This window comes from Grus americana, chromosome 31 (assembly GCF_028858705.1).
Source record: "Grus americana isolate bGruAme1 chromosome 31, bGruAme1.mat, whole genome shotgun sequence".
NCBI lineage: Eukaryota > Metazoa > Chordata > Aves > Gruiformes > Gruidae > Grus > Grus americana.
The window spans coordinates 347,757-368,186 of NC_072882.1; the positions used below are offsets into that span (position 1 = coordinate 347,757).

The following is a 20,430-nucleotide window of genomic DNA, read 5'->3' on the forward strand; positions in this document are numbered from 1 at the left end:
GCCCGGAGGGGCCGCAGCTCCGTTTCCACGGGGGTCCCGGCCCCGCTGCGGCGCCTTGGACGGGACCGGACGGGGCCCGGAACGGCGGAGCGCGGCCGGCGGGGCGGGGCGGGGCTGGCGGCGGGGCGCTGCTCCCTGACCCGGAAGTGCTCGTCGTCCCGGAAGTCGCGAGTCCAGCCGCTCGGTCTCTTTCCGCCGCCATCTTGGGCCCTGCTCCCCGCACAGTGAGTCCCGCCGCCGCCATCCGCCGCCATCCGCCGCCGCGGGGGCTGCCCGCCGCTCGCGGACCGCGGCCGGGCCGGGAGGGAGGGCGGGGGGAGGCGGCGGCGGCCCGGCTGAGGCCGCCGCTGGGGCCGTGGTCGCGCCGGGCAGGGCCGGGAAGGCCGGCGGGGACGGCCCCGCACACCGGCAAGGGGCACCCAGCTCCGGGGGGTGGGAGACGGCCGAGGCCCCGGGCCGGGCCGCCGGGGGGACCAGCTCTGCAGCCTGGCGGGGGGAGCCCCGTTGGCTGCCCCGGGCGGGATCGGGATCGGCCCCGTGCCGTGCGACGCTCGGGGTGCCCCGTACGGACCGGGCGGCTGAGCCGCCTTAGCAGACCTGTCGGTACCGGGAGGCGTTCGGTGTCTCTGGGCACCGGGACTCGCGGGTGGCTTTGGGAAGGGTGGGTTACCGGCGCCGGGTGGCTGCCCTCGGCCGTCCGGAGCCCCGGCGAGCCCGGCCCTGTTGGGTTCTCCCTTTCCCCAGAAATGCCTGGTGAAGCTACAGAAACCGTCCCGGCCACGGAGCAGGAGCTGCCGCAGCCGCAGGCTGAGACAGGTGAGACCGGGGGGGGGACACACCGAGCTCGTGCGGGGGATCGTCCCCGAACCCGTGGCCTCTGGGCGCTCGGTCGCTTTTAAGGGGGTTTGGGGCATCTGCTCCGCGGCCCGAGCGCCCTTCTGCTGCTTACTGCGGCTGAAACGAGCCCGTATTCTGTAGATTCAACCCAAAACCAGATCGGTTGTCTCCGCAGGGAACGTGACTAAAGCCTCTCGTGTCCCAAAATATTGGGGAGAGCGTTATGTCAGCCACACTCGGTACCTTTCTTGTACGTTCCCATTATGGATTGGAGTGTTGGAGCAGCAGGAGGAGGAGGAAGAGGAAAACAGCTGTAGTCGGGTTGGGGTACAGCCATGTGGTGACTGGGATGGTCAGGGACGCCTACAAACGTTAACGATCCCTTTGCGCTCTGGAACTGCTCATGTCTGGGGAGACGCCATGTGGCTCCGTGTCGGAACGTCGTGGTGGGGCCGGGAGCGTTGCTGCACCAGCCTCACGCCGTCCGGGGATGCCGGCACCCGGAGCGTGGCAGGCGCGTGTGGGCTCCCACGCCCACCATGGGGCAGGGGCTTTTCTCCAGCCTGCACTGGGACCCGCTGCCTGTTGCGCTGCCTGATTCCCTGAAATCTGTCCTGGGTGCTGCAGTCCAGTTGGCAAACACTCTGCCCAGGTTTGCAGCGTCTCTGCCCCAAGGTGCGGGGACGTGCTGCGGGAATACGTGACCAGGTGTTGTCACCTGGCCTGGGGGAGCCATGCGGTGTGTGACGGGGAATGGCGGTCTGTCCGAAGAGTGTGTTGGGTTTGGGGACCACGAGGGAAGTCGGCACCCTGCCGGTGCTGGCAGAAAGCTTCTCTGGGGAGGGAGCATCCCCTGCGCCTGGCAGGGCTGAGTGACTGCTGTCGGTGTGACAGCTGCGTGGTCAGGTCCTGGGGAGCTGCTGGACTTCTGGTCTCTCTCCAGGCGTAGCTGGGATTCCTGCGGTGGGGGCATGTCCCAGTGTCCCCGCTCTCCCCGGGACAGCTTTTTCTCTCTGTCTTGGGCGACAAGTCGTGCCTTTTCTTCTCCCAAAGCTCTGCTGCTCTTCAGTCTCTAACGACTTCACGGAGCACACCAAGGTCAGTAGAAGCTGACTGTGGGCAGCGCGTGCTGAGCAGCAAATGCTGTTACAGTGGCTGCTCCCCCAACCCTGGGCAGCATGGGGGGCTCCCAGGGAGCAACACGGGCAGCCGCAGAGGCCGGAGCAGCTGTGGGTGCTCATGGGAGCCGTCAGGTAGGTCTGCAGGCAGAGGGTGGAGGCAAAGGGTGTGTGCGAGGGCCGTGGTGTTTATCCCCTCTCCGCTGAGCCGGCTGTTCTGAGATCCGGCAGCACAAGAGGAGCTGGAGCTGGGGGTGCTGGCGCAGGGCTAGCAATCGCCCCATGGGTGGGAGTCGTCAGGTGGTTTCCTTTGATGTTCATGTTATTCTTTAGAAGTTGGAAAGCTCGTGAGGTTGGGCAGAGTGGTCTCTAATCCAGCAGTACAGGGCTTCAGCTTCCAGGTGTGGGCAGCCAGGCCACGGGAGGCTCTGCGCGCCTTAAAAATCATATGCGCTCTTTGAGAGTCCTGTGTCTCTCCTTCGTTTGTGGAGGTGGGTCGGGGGTGACCCGTGCAGAGCTGGATGTGGCTGTGGTGGTGAGTGCCAGTGCCCCCGTGGAAGCGGGAGGAGATCTGTTGCTCCTTTGACGTGACGGGGTCCCTGCCAACCGGACTGTCGGTGGTTTCTCCTCCTCAGCAGCCGGCCCAGCTGTCCTCCATCCCTCCCGGCAGACGTGCCAGGACGTGCTGCCTCTGGCTTCGGGGTTGACGCGGTGCGTGGGGCTGGAGCTGCCAAGGGGCTGGAGGTGCCAAGGGGTGGGCGTGTGGCTGGGCTGGTTCTGCTGTCCCAACCGGCAGCAGTGCCGGTTACGCTGGTCAGACGAGCGCTGCCCTCGCTGGCTCTCACCGTGCCTCTTCCCTGAGTGCTTCCCTTTGATCGTTGGTGTTCGGAACGGCCGGGCTCTCTCGGCGCTGGCTGGAGGCCCGCGTGTGCTGGGGGAGCTGGATGGCAGGCGTTCTTGGTTGATGGGACTTGTCTTAATAAACTGTTGTTTTCGCCTGTTCAGCTCCAGCTGCCCTTCCTCCCGCAGCCCCTGTTACTGCTCCTGTCGCAGCACCAGGTACTCCGGACCCTCCTTGTTAACACCTCGTGTGCTGCATTAACCAGAGTTTGCTGTTCCGGGTGGTTGCAGTTACATTAACCCTAACAGCTTGCACAGGGGAGCGCAGGTCACCGCACGGGAGCCAGGACTCGGGGTCCCGTCCCCTCCGTGCGGGTTTGCCGTGTCACCCTCTGTGCTTTGTTCTTGTCCCCGAAGGGCACCTGCCTGCCAGGAGGGTCTGCCTGTGTTGTACCGGGGCTGGAGGGAGGGGGCTGCCCTCTGCCAGGGCGCTCCTGGAACAGTTACGCATGCTGATGTGTTCAATTTGACTTTTCCTTCCTATCCTTGGGTGGGGCCTCATCGGCCCCCTGTTCCCACCAGCCCGGATGTGGTTTCCCAGGCTTGGGAGCAGCGCTGGGGTCTGACCAGGGCTCCACCAAGGTTGTGGCAACCCTGTTGCCCTGCGCAGAGCGGGCAGCGAAGCCTGGCCCGTGCCCGGCCCGCAGGGGCTTCCTGGCGTTTCAGGAGCCACCTCCTGCTGCACCAGGGTTTCGGCCACAGCTGCTCTAAACAGGGGAAATTTGGGGTGGCACTACTGATCCTGGCATCGGGTTTTTTCTGTCATTTGCGCCCATCAGCTGGCTCACGCTGGCACAGCACTCTGTAAAATCGGTGCCGGTTTCTAGAGGTAGATGAACGTCGTGGTCTGCGCTGGACCCAACAGCCCAGGCGGACGTTCGTCGGCTGCTCTAGAAGCCGTGCACGAAGGCTGGGGGGAGGCCAGGGCCGGCTGTGCTGTGCAGGGTGCCTTCTCCTGGCCTCCCCTCTCTCTCCCTCCTCTCACCTGTTCACTCTGTTTCTCTCCTTTAGCTGTTCTTCATGCTGCTCATTCCCCACCTCTGACTCCATCTCCGGGCCCGGCTGGCCTGGCTCTCCCAGCGGAGCCCCCCAGCCCCGCCACGGCTCTGCCAGCCCCTGCCGGCCCCCCGGCCCCTGTTTCCCCCCCTGTGGTCCCAGCTGCAGCAATCCCAGTGTTTTCTGTTCCCCCCCAGCTCCCTGCCCCAGCTCTGCAGGTCCCAGTTACCCCTTCCCCTCCTCCAGCTCCGCAGTCCCCGACGGGTTTTGCAGCCCCAGGATCTCCAGGGCCTGCCCCAGTTCGCCCAGTGTCTCCGGGACTCCCAGGCCCGGTGTCCCCTGCTCTGGCTGCTGGTCTGGCCGCAGCGACGGTGGCCCCCCTCGCCCCCGCTGTGAGCCCTGCTTCTCCCCCTGCAGCGCTCTCCTCTCCTGTGAAAGCTGCCCCCCCTGCCGCCCCTCTGAGCCCCGCGGGAGCTGCGGCCCAGGCCCCTCTCCCTGCCCCTGTGGCAGCCTTGGCAGCCCCTGCTTCTTCCCAGAGCCCAGGAGCAGCCCCGGCTGCTCTCCCACCATCCCCTTCCCTTCCGGCATCTCCCCCGTCAGCAGCCCCCACTCTCTTGCCTGCTCCCCCCATGCCTCCCGAGGCTGCGGTTTGTCTCCAGAGCCCGGGCTCTCCCCCTCTTCCCGCAGCAGCCCCTCCCTGCCCTGCCATGACACCGGCACCAGCTGCCCCAGCAGTACCAGCGTCTCCTGGCAGCCCTGCCTCCACCCTGCTGGCTTCTGCTTCGGCCTCTCCCCTACCCCCCCTCACTCCTCCTCAGCGCCCGGCCCTGGCCAGCGCCATCTCTCCGCCTGCCTTCCTGGCTGCCCCCATGGCCCCGTTGTCACCCCCTGCCCCTCTGGTGCCAGCTGGGATGTCTCCTGGGAGTCCCGCTGCTGCCCCACAGGGCCCAGCCCCTGGTGCTCCAGTGTCTCCACTGGGTCCAGTTGCTCCTGTTGCCAAGAGCGGTCCTGTGGGCCCTGCCCCGGTGGCCCCAGCTGCTGCCCCTGCGGCTCCAGCTGCGGGAGACCCAGTCCCTCCCTCTGTGGCCAGGACACCTCCCGGGAGCCCGGACTCTCAGGCAGCACCTGCCGCTGCAGCAGCTCCCATCGCTCCTGCCCTGTCCAAACCCTCTCCGGGAGCTGCTGCGTCTCCCCCAGAGCCACCGGCACCAGCAGCTCCCAGTGCCGCACCAGCAGCTCCCAGTGCCGCACCAGCAGCTCCCAGTGCCGCACCAGCAGCCGTGGCCGCTTTGGCCAAAGCGGCTCCAGCGAGCCCTGGCTCCCCACCAGCAGCTCCTGTGCCTGCTGCCCCCTTGGCCCCTGCCAGCTCCCCGCCTGTCACACCGGTGATGGCAGCTCCAGCTGCCCCTCCCGTGGCCAAAGCGGCACCTGCGAGCCCAGTCCCTGCCCCGACGTCTCCGTCTGGCCCTGCCGCACCAGCTCCTGCAGCTCCGCCAGCTCCAGCTGTCCCTCCTGCAGCCAAAGTGGCCCCCGTGAGCCCCATCGCTGCCCCATCTGCACCCTTGGCCCCTGCCAGCTCCCCGCCTGTCACACCGGCGGTGGCAGCGATGGCAGCTCCAGCCACCCCTCCTGTGGCCAAAGTGCCTCCTGTGAGCCCGGTCACTGGCCCATCTGCTCCCTCTGCCCTTGCGGCACCGGCAATGGCAGCTCCGGCAGCTCCAGCTGCCCCTCCTACAGCCAAAGTGGCTCCCAAGAGCCCTGTTGCTGCCACGCCAACCCCTGCCACACCAGCTCCTGCGGCTCCTGCAGCTCCAGCTGCAGCCAAAAAGCCTGCAAAGAGCAGCCCTGTCACTGCCCCGGCTGCTCCCTCTGCCCCCGCCACTCCAGTGCCAGTGGCTCCACCACCTCCGGCCACCCCGGCTGCGGGCAAGGCAGCTCCCAAGAGCCCTCCTGTAGGCACACCACCTCCTGCAGCTCCAGCCGTGCCCCCGGTAGCCAAAGCGGCTCCCCAGAGCCTGGCGGCACCTGGCACGCCAGCTCCTGCTCCAGGCATGGCTGCCCCAGCCCCGGGGGTTCCTGGTGCCCCCCCAAAGCCATCAGCCACCCCTGCTCCCCAGAAACCAGAAGCCGTCCTCCCTGGTAACGTCCCCGTACCTGCCTCTTCTGGGCCGAGCGCTCCCCCTGCGAAGAAGCAGACCCCTCCCAGTAAGGTCACCAAACCGGCCCCCCGCCACCCCCCATCCAAACCCCCCTCGAAGACCCCGGCCCCTGTCAGCGCTGCCATCGAGGACGACGATCTGCCACCTCTGATCCCCCCAGAGCTGCCCGCTGCTGAGCCGCCGGTGCAGCCCATCCTGGTGGACCTCTCTCCCCGAGCAGCCGTGGCCCCCGCTGAGGCCCCTGCTCCTCCGGCTAAGCAGCCTGTCCTGAAGAATGACAAGGGTATTTGCCGTCTCGGTTTGCCGTGTGCATGGAGTGCCACTGGCTGCCCACTGGATACTAACCCGTAGACGGGCCCTGGGCGCCCCTACGTCGCTTGGTGTGTCGGTCTAGACAAGTAGTCTGTGGAAGTGCCGCAGCGGAGGCAGGCCTGAACCATGCCAGACCGAGCTGATCCTGCCCGAGCAGCCGGTGAGCCGGGGAACGGGGAGGGGAGACGCCCCGCGGCCACGGGATCGGGCAGGTCAGGGCTCGGCATGGTCCAGTGCCAGCGGGTCGGTGTCACTAACGCGTGATCTCGGGCACGGAGCACGGAGTGGCTTGTGGCACGGGTGTTGTGACTGTCTCCTGAGCTGGCTTCACACAGGCTCTGGGAAGAGCTGCCACGTGCCTGTACCGCGGCTGTGTGCGTCTGGCATCCACTGTGGTTTTCCCCCGGGTCTGTCCGCCAGCAGAGGGGAGCTGCGGGCAGTGGTGATGCCAAAACAGGCCCATCCCCGCGTGCTGGGGAAAATCTTTTGCCTGCCTGAACTGTTGGGATCCCCCGGGCGTGCACTGACAACCTGCAGAGAGCTTTGCCGAGGGCTCCTGCGTGCTCAGCCTGGCCGCGGGCACCAAGGCCCTTTTCAGAGAAGGAAACGGACTGAATTCAGGTAATGGCTGCATGAGAGGGCGTCGTGGTCACCCTCCAGCCTCCTCTGCGGCTGGAGACACCTGGCTCCACTTCGTTCATTCCCACGTGGTCGGACACGGCTGTGCCGTGGTTCGCAAGCTAATGGCGGCACTGCAGCAGTGGCACAGGAGCTGGCAGCCCTTCGAGCCTCCCCGGCTCCGGCAGCTTTCAGGACCTGGCACAGAGGTCAACCTGGGCGTCCAGAGAGGCCATTCCCTGATGGGGGTTTTCACAGTAATTGCAAATCGTCCCCACAGCAGCGTCACTGCTGCCCGAACGGGTTCGAGGGGAACTGAGGGAGTCCCTGTCAGCGCCGCCCTGCACTGCTCCTCCAGCCAGGCTGCCACACTGCCCAGCGCCAGGCCTCAAACCGGGGGAGCAGGTCGGGCTGGGGCTGCCTCCTGGGGACTTGGTGTTCCAGAACGAGCCTCAGGGCACCTGCGGTGCTCTGGCTCGGAAGAGGCGATGCTCTTGTGCCACCACTGCTCATGGTGTTTGGGATTGCGGAGAGAGCTCCTTCCGCCAGATACTGCTTAACCACGCTGACTGGAAACTGTCAGCACCCAATGCCTCTGGCAGCAAAGGCTACGCCGAAGCAGCATGGTTCTTTGGTCTTGCCGTGTCCCCTGGACTCTACCTGAGCTGGAAGGAGTGATGTGTGTGTGTGTTTCTGTAGGGTCCGGAACAGAGTCTGACAGTGATGAATCCGTACCAGAGCTTGAAGAGCAAGATTCCACACAGGCCACGACACAGCAGGCACAGGTAGGGCAGACGGCACGTGCCAGCGCGTCCCTGCACCCGGCAGCGGCGGAGCAGGATTCCTGCTGGTGCTGGCCGCTGCCACCTCGGGATTGTCATGGGTCCCTCTTGTTTTCTCTCCTTGCAGCTTGCAGCAGCAGCCGAAATAGATGAAGAACCCGTTAGCAAAGCAAAACAGAGCCGGAGCGAAAAGAAAGCACGGAAGGTGAAGCGGGGCGGTGGCTGGACCAAACCCATGTGCAGCAAACAGCCTGCCTGCGGACAGCTGAGCTTTGCCTTGGGGTCTGGCGCGGTACCCCCAAGTGCCGGGGTCTGCGCCCCGCGAAGCCTGTTCAGGGCCGTGGCTCCTCACCTCCCGCCCCTGCGTGGCACAGCTGGGCCTTGGGGAGCCGAGGGAGGTTTGCGTGGCCTCCTGTCCCTGCCCGGCCCCCAGGCAGGGGGTTGCCCCTTCTCAGGCAAAATCCTGGTGTCTGGGGGGGGCTCGGGGTCGTGCTGTGGATCTCACCAGTCCTGGGAGTTGAGAGTTCCCTCCCAGGCTCCTAGCGTGCTGTCAGGCTACCAGCCCGGGAACGCTTCTCTGTAGCCATAAACGCACATTTTCATTTGTGTGAGCGCACTGATCATTGGACCCGGCTCTCTGGAGGGCAGATGAGCAGACGCATCTTTTCAGGGCCTGGGCTGTCTCAGTAACTTCTTCCCCTCACTTACCTTCCTTTTGGGTTTTTCAGGCAATGTCTAAACTGGGCCTTCGCCAGGTGACAGGAGTAACCAGAGTCACTATCCGGAAATCTAAGAACATCCTCTTTGTCATCACAAAGCCAGACGTGTACAAGAGCCCAGCATCAGACACCTACATAGTCTTTGGCGAAGCGAAGGTGAGCTGACCACGTAGTGTCTGGCAGCGGTGTTAATCCACACTCGCGGCAGTGGGGTGGCAGGCCACTTAGCTGGGGTTCCTCCTTGCCACCTGAGCGCCGGTGGCGAGTCCCAGCTGCTGCATGCCCCCCCGAGGGATGCGGGAAGGCCCGGGGTCCCTGCCAAGGGCCGGCTTCCCGGCTGGGTTGTGCGGCAATGCCGTTGGATGTGCTGGCACCACTGCAGCGCAGAGAGCAGAGCTGCAGCGCTTTGAGCCTGTGTGCTGATGTCTCGTGCTGCGCAGGGCTGGGCTCACTTAACGCTTCTTCTCTTCTCCAGATCGAAGACCTGTCCCAGCAGGCCCAGCTTGCAGCTGCCGAAAAGTTCAAAGTGCAAGGAGAAGCCGTTTCAAACATCCAAGAAAACACACAGACCCCCACCGTGCAGGAGGAGAGCGAGGAAGAAGAGGTACGTAACGCCTTCCCCACCCTGTCCCTGCGGGGCTGGGTGCTTCACAGGCTGTAGGCCCACTGCATTAACGCGCCCTGGAAGCGTCCGGAGTTTGTGTTAAGACCCGTGGTTTTCTTTCCTTCATCCACGTCTTCGCCATGACGGCAAAGGGAGAGCGCAGGGTCCTTCCCCTGGAGGATCCGGTCCCAGGCACTGGCAGGGGACTGTCCCCAGGGCTGGCAGCGCCCCGTCTTGCCTCCCAGCTTCATCTGTGTGGCCTGAGTGGGAGCTGCCCCAGCCAGATGATCCCGTTTTCCTCTGCCAGGCACGGAGCAAACCGTGCGTCGGGCTGGCGTGAATCCCAGGCTCTGTCTCCTTTAGGTTGACGAAACCGGCGTCGAGGTGAAAGACATTGAGCTGGTGATGTCGCAGGCGAACGTGTCCCGAGCAAAGGCAGTCCGTGCCCTGAAGAACAACAGTAACGATATTGTAAATGCGATAATGGTGAGTGTCTGCCTGTCCGGGCGACGCGGCCCCAGGGAGGAGGGAGAACGGTTTGTGGTGGGACGTCCCTGGGGGTGGTGGCTCCCCGCAGCCGTGGTGCCGGATCCCGGAGGCTGGGCCGCGGGGCTCTGTGCCGCCAGCAAGGCTGGCTTCTAACGCGTTTTTCTCTCTGCAGGAGTTGACGATGTAGCTGCCAGAGGGAGGAGCCTTTTTTGGTGTTTCAGAGAAGAGTAAAATGCAACTAAATTTAAAATTTGTACTATTTCTATCAATTAATAAAAGTTGTGGCTTATTGTTGGTGAAACACTTTCTGCTCCATGTTGGCTTTGCTGCCCTCCCCTCCCTGACAGCTGAGGCCCCAGGGTGGGGCCTTCCTCCGGGGAAGATCTCGGCCCCGATACCCGTCCTGTCCCACCCCAGCGGAAGAACACCTGCCCGGTCCCTCATTTCCTTCCTGTCCCCAAGGTCGGCTGGCCACGAGCCCCAGGGTCAGCACCGTGCCTGGGGCGCCAGGCTCAGCCCAGGCCGTGTCCCTCCGTAGGGGGCAGGGGGTCCCAGCTGGGAGGTGAGGGGGTGTCACCTCCTGCACCCCCTGGGGGTTCCCTTCCCTGACCCCCGGCTTCTCCTGGCTTCCCTGCAGCCGTGGGGCAGGGAGGGATCGGGGCACTGTGCGCCTTCCAGCCCAGCGCGGGTTCCATCCTGACATTTCAGCCTGCTGCTTTGCTGGATCCAGGCTGCGCTCGGTGGGGTGCGGGAAGCCTGCGCCTACCCGGAAAGCTGCTGTTGGCAGGGGGAGTCTTGGGAAACTGCTGACATCTGCCCACCCACGGCCCCGAGTCTCACGAAATGCAGAGGCTGGAGCTGTGAAAATGGGCACCTTGCTACCGTTCAGAAGCACTTTTTTCTCCCGTGCCATGAAAGCTGAGTTTTGGAACAGCTCATTAAAGCTCATGAGCGATGCGGCAGCACAGGCAGCAGAGGAAGTAACGGGCGATGCCGGCCGGCAGCCCTGCCGGTGCCGGTGGGGAGAGCAGGTGTTTGCCAGGAGGCGGCCACAGCCAAACCCACGTCGGGGGCATTGAGCGGGAGGCTTGCGCAGCAGCATTTGACAGTTTTAATTAAGAAACCGGAGCGCTGCTGGCCCAGGGAGCAGCCATGGGATTTCAGAGCAGCTCTGAGCAGTGTCGGCGCTCCCTGCAACAAGCTGAGATGCCTTTGGCGTGAGTCGCTGCATCTCCCCGGTGAAGCCGCCTCTTTTTTTTTGGTGAGACGTGTGCTCTGGGGAAGGCCCAGCACCACCGTCCCTCTCTGCAGCGGTGCCAGGGGCTCGGAGCCGGTACGGTGGCACAGCGCAGCCTCCGGATGAGGGCTCTGCCCTGGCAGGCAGCACGTGCTCCCGCACGCCGGGGCGTGGGCCCGAAACCCGCCGGTGCCAGCAGCCCTGGGCGGGCCCGAGAGGGTAAAAACGATCCCGGGGCGGGTGGGAGCCGGGCGCTGCCTCCGGGGGTGCAGCCAGGGCCCTGTGGCCCCCCCGGGCCGGGGATGGGGCCCAGCTGGGAACAGGGACAGGACGGGGCCCTGGGATGGGCCCGCCCGAGGGGCTGCGCTCCGACCGTGCGGGCGAGGAGCTGCCCGGTGCCGCCGCGGGGGGGGGGGAGCCCGGCCCCGGCCCCGGCCCCGGCCCAGGCCCGACCCCGCCGGCGCTGGGGGCTGCCCCGTCGCCACGGCAACCGCGGGCCCCGCCTCAGGGCGGGCGATCGCAACGCGCCTGCGCGGCGAGAAGCTGCTAGAAGGCAGGAGGGAGCGACGCGCGCGCGGGGAGGGCGGGGCGCGGGCGGCGCCTGCGCGGGTGGGGCGAGCGGCTCCGCGCGCCAGAGGCGGCACGCGGAGGCCGCGCATGCGCAGCGGCAGCGGCGGGAGGCGGCGCGGCGGGTATTTTGCTGCGTCACCAGCGCTGGGCGCCGCCGCTCCCGAGCGCGCGGGGCATTGTGGGAACGAGGCCGCGCCGAGCCCCGAGCCCGCCGCAGCGCCGCCGCGAGCCACGGCCCTGCCCGCCCGCGCCTGCGCCGCCGCCCGCCCGCCCGCCCGCCCGCGCCGCCGCCCAGAGCCGGACCCGGAGCCGGAGCCGGGCCCCCCCCAGGAGCGCCAGCCGGAGCCGCCGCCATTCGCCATGTGAGGCCCAGGGATGGGGAGCGGCGGGGGCGCGCGGCCCGGCCCAGCCCAGCCCCGCCGGGCCTCGGCCGCCGGAGGACGCTGTCCCGCGGCCCCGCCGGGAGCCGGCGCTGGGAGGCGGGCTGAGGGAACGCGAAGCGGGGCGTGGGCTCCCGCCGTTGCCGGCCCGCGTGGTGACCTTGGCCGGCCCCGCCGGGCCGCGGCCTGGAGTAACTCGGCGCGTTCGGGCCTTCTCCCCGGCGGGGCCTGCCCCGGTTGCCGCCTGCCCCCGGCGGCTCGGGTTGGGGCGGGGGGAGCGCCCGTGGCGGGCCGGGCGGCTGCGGAGCGCCCCAGCTCGGGGCTGAAGGGGCGCCGGGTTTGCCCGTCTCTGCTCCGGTCTAAAGCGAACGGGGCTTTGGTCTCCCGGCCCCGCTCCGGGCTGTGTGTCCCGGGTGCGGGGAATGAATGGGGCTGAGGCGGAGCGGCCCTGCTGGGGCCCGTCCCTCGGCGGGCAGGGCCCCGGTGCGGGGGGGGGGGGGGGGGGGCGCCGGAACGGGGGTGTTGAGCGTTGCTCGGTGGTTTGAACGGCACTGACGTCCATCAAACGGTAGTGGCGAAAAATTCCCGGTAAGTAAGACATCTACCGCCTGTAACGTGCAGGCGTGCCAGGGATTTATTAATCCCTTTATAAGCTTTCACTTCTCTGCTTTAAAAAAAAAAAAAAAAGACACTGCTTTAAAGCCCCCTTGGAGACCCTCCCCGCTGGGGGGGGAGCAGGCAGACCCTGGTCCCTCGGCCACGCTGCCCTGCAGGAGCTGAGCTGCTGGATTCTCCCCTGAGCACGGCCCGCGTGGCCTCCAGTGTATCCAGAGCAAAAACCTGCGCTCCGAAGTGCCTTGGCACTCCAGGAGTGCTCGTGCCGTGCTGGTGAGTCCTAATTAGCTGCCTTCATTGTAATTCTACTGAGGCCGGTTCAGTGACCCAAAACCGGTGTATGCTATTCGTAACAGAGCTCCAGTTGACACAAATGTTCTCTAGCAATGCAAACGGAAGAGAAGCCAAACTTTGCAGTGTGTGCAGCGGGAAGCTTTTAAGAGCGAAATCTGGCTGTTGGGGAAGAGGCTGATGGCAGCGTTAACCACTGACGGTCTGGATTTCCGTGGATTTGGCTTAAATGGCTGAAGGTGGTAGCGCTTTTCTGAGGCTTTTCTTTGTCGGAAAGATTGATCTGCCACAGGTACCGAGGAAAGCGTCACCGCTCGGTGAAACAACCACTGTGACCAGTTGCTTTTTGCCCCCTTGTTCTGAAACTGAATGATGAGGCTGCTTCAGCTTAGTGTGACTGAAAGTGAGAAGGACGTAATAAAGTTGGAGTTTTTTCATTTAATGTCTGAAGAATACATCATCTTGAAACCACAGTGCTACTACAATCCACCTAAAATTGCCTGTCTTTGTAGTCTGAAACTAGGGGGGGTTTTAATGAAAAAAGAAAAGTCTTTCCAGGGCATATAAAGGAAAGCAAAACTAATTATGTAAAACAGGTTTCTTACTGCTGTCTGGAGGTGAAAATCTTGATCATCAGGTGACTTTTGCAGTGTCGTCAAACTGTAGGAATTGTCAGGAAACAAAGCTGGGCTTCCAGTAGGCGCTTTCTATGGAGCAGATGAGGAAGCATGAGGACAGGTTTGGAAACTTCTTCAATCGCACCGAGCCGCCGACAGAAAGATTTCAGATTCAGCTCGTGAGTACAGCCTGTAAGAAACTGCTTCTGTGTCCATGGTTAAGCTGGAGACCGGGGCATCCGCGCCAGAACTGCAGCTCCTGGTGTCGCGGGCAGCCCACCACAGAGCAGCGAGGTCTCTTGGGTGAAGCTGAGCCTGAACATCATTGCCCGTCAGTGGGAAACTGCTGCTGTGAAGCTTCTAGAACCTGCTCTACGATCCTGTTGTCTTCTGAATGGGATGACCAGAAGAGGCAGTCAGATGCAGATGTGTGGTGGCTTTCTTTGCTTAGGAAGTCCCCAAAACACGTGGGTGGCACAAGTGTGGATCTGACAGAAGAAATCCTTGCCAAGTGTGGAATGGGGTGACTTGTTCCCTGGGCCGTATGCTGCTCTAAGTCTGTTATGACTTATCGCTAAACAGCGTATAGCACGTTTAAATTAACTTCTCTGTTTCGAAGAACTCTGAATCCCATTAGGACATGTGGATGGTGCGTAACCAAAGCACGTGCTCAGGTTGACGCTGTTGGCATGAGGTCCCCTGCGATGTGTTTGGTTGAGCAAGAAAGAAGCATTAGGTTCCTCGTGTAAGAAGTGACTGTGCTTAGAAGCCCTGGCGGTGTTTCTCGGTGCCTGTGAGAAAACAGAGAACTCTGTGTGGGTGTAGGGGAACCATCTCTGAAGTGCTTGGAGCACGTGCCTGCTTCCCCGTTGGCTTCCCTGTGTGCAGTTGTCTCCTAGGAGCCTCGGTGTAGGCAGGCAGCGCAGGTTGGCTGCGACTTCCGTCTCACCCCTAACATTGGTTAGCATTTCCAGCGTATCCTGCGTTACTGGTTTGAATGGTAAGTCCTGACTAAAGCGCTTCAGGAAGGTTTCTATCCTCCCTTTGGGAGGATGAGAGATTTGAAAAACAGATAAAAAGAATGAGAGGCAATTCCAGCATAGCTTTAATTACAGTAGGTGTGTTCAGGGTGGTAAGTAATAAATATCTGGGGAGGCAGCGTACATTTAGTGTTAGAAATGTGGATTGTGCTCTAGTAAATTTTCTTTGGTCCCTTTCAATCCTCTCCGTAGCTCGGATGTGTGCGAGTGTCCTTCAGCTCTAGGACAGTTCAGTAAGATTTTTGAAAGTGTGTGAACAGGCTATTGGTGCCTCAAAACCCCTGATCTTGGCAAAAATACTGAGGTCATGGCCAAAGCAGAGCTAGGGGACTGAGGAATGCGTGCAGCTCCCTGGGAAGGCCGGAGATATCTCCATTGACATTGAAAATGTTTGCAAAGTGTTAATGCTATTCAGCAGGAGCCCCTGCATCATCACGAGCAGGGACACTGAGATTTCTGTTCTGATAGCAGTGTGTTGAGCTCCGTGCAGTGGGATTTTTGTCTTCAGCAGCGTGAGAAATGGCTGCCACGCAGTGCCCAAAAGCGGAGACACAGAGGGAACGGAGCAGGTCGTCTCTCATCCTCTTTTCTTCTGAGAGTCTTTCACTCCCTATTAGAAGAGGAAACTTGTGCCCAAGAACGAATTAAAAATACCATAGTAAGAAAATTGCTACTCTGCTATTGTACTTTACTTGAATAAGTAGGTGCCTTGGTATTTCCTAAAAATGCTGCTGGAAGGGAAGTGTTAGGTTGTCACCCAGTGGGACGGTATCTTGCTTGAAACTAAAGGTTGCATTCGGACCCCACCTGGTTTTTGTGCTCTTGGAAGTTAAATGTTCTGTTACTGGCCTCTGACCAGACGTTTCCTGCACTTCTAACGGGTGCTAATGCTGGAAGAGGCGGTTGTGGCCACTTCTGCCGCCGTTACTGGCCTTCCCTTGAGCTGGCACCGTTGTTTGTACGGCTGAACTGCGAAGTATGTGTAGCACCAACGGAGCTCGAAGCCGGCTGGGCTGGGTTTTAACCAGGGCTGGGGCCTAATCCAGTTCTGTGGACGGTTGTGCTGGGAGCGGGACAGGAACAAGCTGTGGGGCGAGGGAGCGCTGCGGCCCTCGGTAAGTAACTCTTATCAGGTGAGCCAGAACCTGTTCCGAAAGCTTAGTGATGGTCATCTTCAGAAATGTTCTGGAAAGTTAATTACTCTTGTCAGGTTATTATGCTGTAATGCTTAGAGCGTGTTACAGAGACCAAACATCCACTCCTCAGTGGGTGAAGCGTACGCTGTCGTGTTCAGATGGGAACGGGAGCTTTCTTTGTGTCCTTGTGCGCGTTGGCTTCCTGCAGTCAGTGTAGATGCCATAAACATCAGGGCTTAGAGCGTTTAACTTCAGTCCGGCTCGCCGGAAGGTCTTGGAGCTCATCTCTGCAGGGTACGAGCCCTGGAATCCCAGCCTTGGTTTTGCACCTCTGGGAGACGGGCGAGAGTCGGAGTGAGGGAAAGCACCATGGTTTTCTGTGCCTTAGCAACAGCGGCTCGCGCTGGGCGGCCGTTTGCTTTCCCCTGGAATGCAGATGCGCGGCTGTGGGCTTGGCTTGAGTTGCCAGGAGAATAACTGAAAGCGGTGGGGAGTCTGTGGCCAAGCCAGGGTTGCTTTCAGCAGCCCATCGAGAATGGCCGCGCTCGAGCGTTGCAGGTGAGTTCTCGCTGCAGAACTACAAACGTACAAGAGTTGGTCGAGAGTCCTGCGGTGTTTTCCGGTGCCTTGGACAGGCTGTTGTGTCTCTGGAAAGCCAGAAGATACCAAAGAGCGTGGGAGTTAAAGTCCGGGTACGTAGAAGGTTGCAGCGAGAAGTCAGAAGCGATTCTTCAGCTCTCATACCTGTACTGACTTTGGCGGGGTCTGTCTTTGGCCAAATTTGTTGAAGGGTACATTTTTTTTTTTAATGGTATCAATGTCCAAAAAAGCAGGCTTTTCGGTGGTGGTGCTTTGGGGCTTGAAGCCTTTGGGTGACAAAAAGCACAATTAAGCGTGCCTGTGTAGCTGTTAGAGGTGACTGAAGTTTTGCCATCGTCTGTAGTAGCTCATCTTGAAAAGTTTTGTCATAATTTTGATTTGCTGTAACATTTATTTCAGTCTCAAAGATTTTGATAGCTCCTTCAAGGAACATCAGCACGAGCTTTTCGGGGGTGTTACGCACCGAATGCACTATATCCCTTTATCCTTCACATCTTTTTTTCAACCTTGAGCACCTTTTAGAGATTATTAATAATAAGCTAGTACTGTGGCTTTTAAGAACGGGAAGAAGTCTTTTAGTTGAACATATCTAAATGCAATTAAAAAAAAATTCGAACTGCTCAAGTTGTGTATCGGGAGAAGTGTAAGGAAAGCCAATGTTAAGTTTGCTGGCAGCATGGAAGGGTGAGTTTTAAAATTTTTTTGGATAATTGATGAAAGATATGAAACTTGATTTGAATTTCTCTTAAATGGTCTGTCCGCAGGCAGCCTGCTTCTGCGAAGTGGTACGACCGAAGGGACTATGTCTTTATTGAATTTTGTGTTGAAGACAGTAAAGATGTTAATGTAAATTTTGAAAAATCCAAACTTACGTTCAGGTAAGTACCTCGGGCCCTCACAAAGCTGAGAGGCATGGGGACATCCCTGAAGGCCATGCTGATTAGATAATATTTTTCTTAAAAGTAGCAAGTTCTCTTAATGAAGAGTATTTGTTCTGTAAGATGTTTCCTGCTAAACACAAGCATTTTTTTTCTCTTAACAGTTGTCTTGGAGGAAGTGATAACTTTAAACATTTAAACGAAATTGACCTTTTTAATAATATTGATCCAAATGTGAGTATCCTCTCAACTCTCCTTACTGTGTTCTTGGTGCCGTATCCTGAAAAATGCCTCCCCTTCTGGAGGCTGCTGCCAGCATTGTGGGCAAATTCTTCCTTAGGCCCTAAGAGCACGCTTAAACTCGGGTCTGCGAAAGCATCTCTGGGCGGTATTTTTCAGGACAAAGAAGTTGATAGCTTAAGACAAATGAGTCTAATAGAAGCAGTTCCCGGTGAAGTTTCTGATGACTGCACTAACAGATATTTGCTCTTTTTCAGGAATCAAAGCATAAAAGAACAGACAGATCTATCTTGTGTTGTTTACGAAAAGGAGAATCTGGTCAGGCATGGCCAAGGTTAACAAAAGAGAGGGCGAAGGTGGGTTCGAACTCCATCATGTGCCTGTTGCCTCCCCTGGTTTTAATTTTGTTTAATATTTGGGTCATGTTTAAATTATGTAGCAGTTAATGGGTCACTTTACCATGCCGATCAGAACAGCAGTTCTTATTAACCTTCCTCTTCTAACAGTAACAGCTCGTTACTTGCTTGTCCTTAAATAACTTCTCATCTTGACGTGCAGCTCAACTGGCTCAGTGTGGACTTCAACAACTGGAAAGACTGGGAAGACGATTCAGATGAAGACATGTCCAATTTTGATCGCTTTTCTGAGGTATGGGAAGATGAGTACCTAGAGATCTGGGTTTCCTTCTGGGCTGCGTGCAGGCGAGCAGGAGCTGAGAGCTGGAGGAAGAGGAGTCTTCCTCGCCCTTCCTCTTCCCGGTCGCTGGTTTGCTGGGGCGCAGCCGTTGCTGACTCTAACCGCGCTGTGGCACGGCAGTGAGGTGACTGGTCCGTGCTATCCGATACGAAGCGAACGGGTGTCCCGTTGTAGGTGCTGGCACTAACTTGGTGCACCAGTTGGTTTGCAAGGCAATTAACTGAAATTGGGTTTTGCTGCTCACCTTAAATTCCCGCATAGGTGCAGCTGATTTGCCAAATCAGCTGGTGCTGTGGGTTGTAACCATTGTAAGCTATTTTTAGATTTTTACTGTGCTCCCCTGGTTCACATAGAGTGCGGTTGGCTTCACCCTGTAGTAACGTGGTCATTATCTCTCTGGAACAGATGATGAACAACATGGGTGGAGATGATGACGTAGACTTGCCAGAAGTAGATGGGGCAGATGATGTAAGTACTCTTGTTCGCAGTAAATACACGAGGGGCAGGCGCGATGCCCTGCATGTTTATTGCTGCTCACTGAAGTCAAACTTGCGTTCCCTCTTCAGTGCTGTTAAACGGTTAAACTGCACCAAACCTTGCGTGGACAAATGATGTCATCTGGCAAAAGTCATGTCCCTGCCCTCCAGTGGTGCTGAGGGCGGTGGTGTTGGTGCGTGCAGAGCCCGGGCAGCTTGGTGTCATCTGCCTCTGCGGCGACCGTTGGCTACTGCTGGTCTGTAGCCTCTGGCCAGCGAGGGCAAACTAAGTCCTGTGGAACCAGGAGTTCCTCAACGTAACACCTTCCCCCTGGGCTGTGGACGTAGCCGCTGGGCTACTGGTGCAGAGTGAAAAGCGCCTTCAAGCACAGTCTGCTCCAGTTAATGTTTCTTCTTCTTTCCAGGACTCACCAGACAGTGATGATGAAAGTAAGTTGGCATTCCCGGTTATTTTATGCACCGTGCGGCAGTGCGCGCGCTCACCGAACGCTCCTATTGAGCGAGAGCCTCGAGCAGAGCCAGCAGATGTTCCGTCCTGTCGGTCTCGCTAAATCCTGGCTGCTGCTGGTGCCAGTGCCTTGCCCGAGTGGCGCGAGGCGACACAATCCAGGGAAAGCCATTCCACACGCGCATGAAATACCAGTTTGCCCTCCCCAGCCAGCTGCAGCCCTGGGGAGGCTCTGGCTGTCAGAGCAGCAGCATGTGCCATCGGTGTCTGTGGTGCTGGTCCTACTCATGTAACGTCTGCGTTGGCCACGCACAGATCTTCCTTCTTGAGACCTTAAACTGCCCCGTGCCCTCCTTGGGCAAGGGCCGGATCATCTTGTTTCTGTCCCTTGAGATATAATGAGGGTCCTGGTAGCTTTTTTTTTTTTTTTTTAAATAATAATCAAAAACCAAACCAACACAACCTGCCTGCTAACACTGCTCTCTTTCTCTCTAGAAATGCCGGATCTGGAGTAAGGAAAACTGTCGTCTTCAGGGTTTGGGGAAAGAACTTCATCACAACATTTCATAATTGAGATAAGAATTCCTGAGTTGATAGCCCTAAAGGGAGATCCTGCATCCTTTAACCCATTTTCAGTCCATTTTAAATGGCTTCACTGATGGTAGGTGTGTACCATTGCACGGGGCGGTCTTAAGCCACGAGAGGCAATAACGTTATGCATGAACCGTTTCCAGACTTCCAAAAAGAAAAAACACAAACAAAACAAAAAACCCAATTGAGGTGTAGGCAATTGATACAGAGCAGTCGCAATAAAGTTTACGGAGCCTCCTTGCCTCGTAGTGGATGTAATTACAATGGGCGAATCCCGAATTCACACCGAGTGGTCATTGAGCATTTTTTTTCCTCCCCCCCCCCCCCCCCCCCCCCCCCCCCCCCCCCCGCGGCCTGAAATTGTACGTTTGTACCGGGAACAAAACTGGCTGAAACAAGGCTGATGTCATTGGCTCTCAAAACTCGGCAGGTGACGCGCAGTACCGCTGTGGTGTCTTCGGGTCTGGTCCACTAAAGTTTGTCTCAGAAACAAAACAAAACGAAGCTTCTCCTCCTGTGTGTCGAGGCCGAGGCGCGTGGCTGGCGCCTGTCCCTGGTACCGTCCCCTCTCCTCCGGGGCGCGAGCGGCTGTACATTGTTGCTTGTCGATCTGTACGTTTAGACCAAATCGTATTTGCACTGTGGGTATGGAAGCGAGTGACAGACCGTTGGGCGGCTTCGAACCGGGCTGAAAAACCTCAATTTATGTTCAGAGCAGCGGGGATTTTTTTAATGTCTACATTCTTTCTAATAAACTGTTGAAGACTCCCTGGCTCTCCTTCCGCCTGCGCCCTGTGCCTTCCTGGGGGGGGGGGGACACGGGACGACACACGGGGCCGCGTTGGCCGCCGCCACGATCGGGCCCGGTCCCGCGGTCACGGCGCCCGCCCCAAGGACAAGCGCGGGACACGTGCGCCGCTGCTTCCGGCTCCTTTCAGCCGGGGCCCGCCTCTTCCTGCCGATCTCGCCCTATCAATTCCTGCCATTTCTTGATAGATAGAGCTGCGGCCCAATTACGAAGAGGCGGAAAGCGAGCGCCTCGGCAGGTTTGGCCAATGGG

The 20,430-nt window shown here is 59.8% G+C and overlaps 3 protein-coding genes across 5 annotated transcripts in view; 2 read left to right on the forward strand and 1 right to left on the reverse strand.

The window, feature by feature from the left end:
• LRP1 (LDL receptor related protein 1) overlaps window positions 1-20,430 on the reverse strand; it is a 183,774-nt gene that overhangs the window by 156,808 nt on the left and 6,536 nt on the right. The window lies entirely within an intron of this gene.
• Window positions 140-9,838, forward strand: NACA (nascent polypeptide associated complex subunit alpha). Of its 2 annotated transcripts, XM_054807292.1 has the most exons (10): window positions 140-224; window positions 745-816; window positions 2,961-3,014; window positions 3,867-6,293; window positions 7,640-7,725; window positions 7,850-7,927; window positions 8,451-8,597; window positions 8,917-9,045; window positions 9,409-9,531; window positions 9,707-9,838. In XM_054807292.1, the coding sequence occupies exons 2-10, from the start codon at window positions 747-749 to the stop codon at window positions 9,719-9,721; spliced, it is 3,129 nt and encodes a 1,042-aa protein (XP_054663267.1). In that variant the 5' UTR covers window positions 140-224; window positions 745-746; the 3' UTR covers window positions 9,722-9,838. The 2 variants fall into 2 exon arrangements, with proteins under 2 accessions (XP_054663267.1, XP_054663268.1); XM_054807293.1 differs by lacking the exons at window positions 2,961-3,014; window positions 3,867-6,293.
• Window positions 11,406-20,138, forward strand: PTGES3 (prostaglandin E synthase 3). Of its 2 annotated transcripts, none has more exons than XM_054807312.1 (8): window positions 11,406-11,703; window positions 16,785-16,898; window positions 17,063-17,132; window positions 17,396-17,494; window positions 17,697-17,786; window positions 18,240-18,302; window positions 18,736-18,760; window positions 19,275-20,138. In XM_054807312.1, exons 1-8 carry the CDS (start codon window positions 11,429-11,431, stop codon window positions 19,292-19,294), a joined length of 756 nt encoding a protein of 251 aa, XP_054663287.1. In that variant the 5' UTR covers window positions 11,406-11,428; the 3' UTR covers window positions 19,295-20,138. The 2 variants fall into 2 exon arrangements, with proteins under 2 accessions (XP_054663287.1, XP_054663288.1); XM_054807313.1 differs by lacking the exon at window positions 11,406-11,703 and adding an exon at window positions 15,417-16,704.

Coding starts and splice junctions, on each gene's coding strand:
- NACA (XM_054807292.1), top strand. CDS start 747: ATGCCTGGTGAAGCTACAGAAACCGTCCCGGCCACGGAGCAGGAGCTG. Junction 817..2,960: donor GCAGCCGCAGGCTGAGACAG/GTGAGACCGGGG, acceptor TCGCCTGTTCAG/CTCCAGCTGCCCTTCCTCCC. Junction 3,015..3,866: donor TGCTCCTGTCGCAGCACCAG/GTACTCCGGACC, acceptor TCTCTCCTTTAG/CTGTTCTTCATGCTGCTCAT.
- PTGES3 (XM_054807312.1), top strand. CDS start 11,429: ATGCGCAGCGGCAGCGGCGGGAGGCGGCGCGGCGGGTATTTTGCTGCG. Junction 17,495..17,696: donor TAACAAAAGAGAGGGCGAAG/GTGGGTTCGAAC, acceptor CTTGACGTGCAG/CTCAACTGGCTCAGTGTGGA. Junction 18,303..18,735: donor AAGTAGATGGGGCAGATGAT/GTAAGTACTCTT, acceptor TCTTCTTTCCAG/GACTCACCAGACAGTGATGA.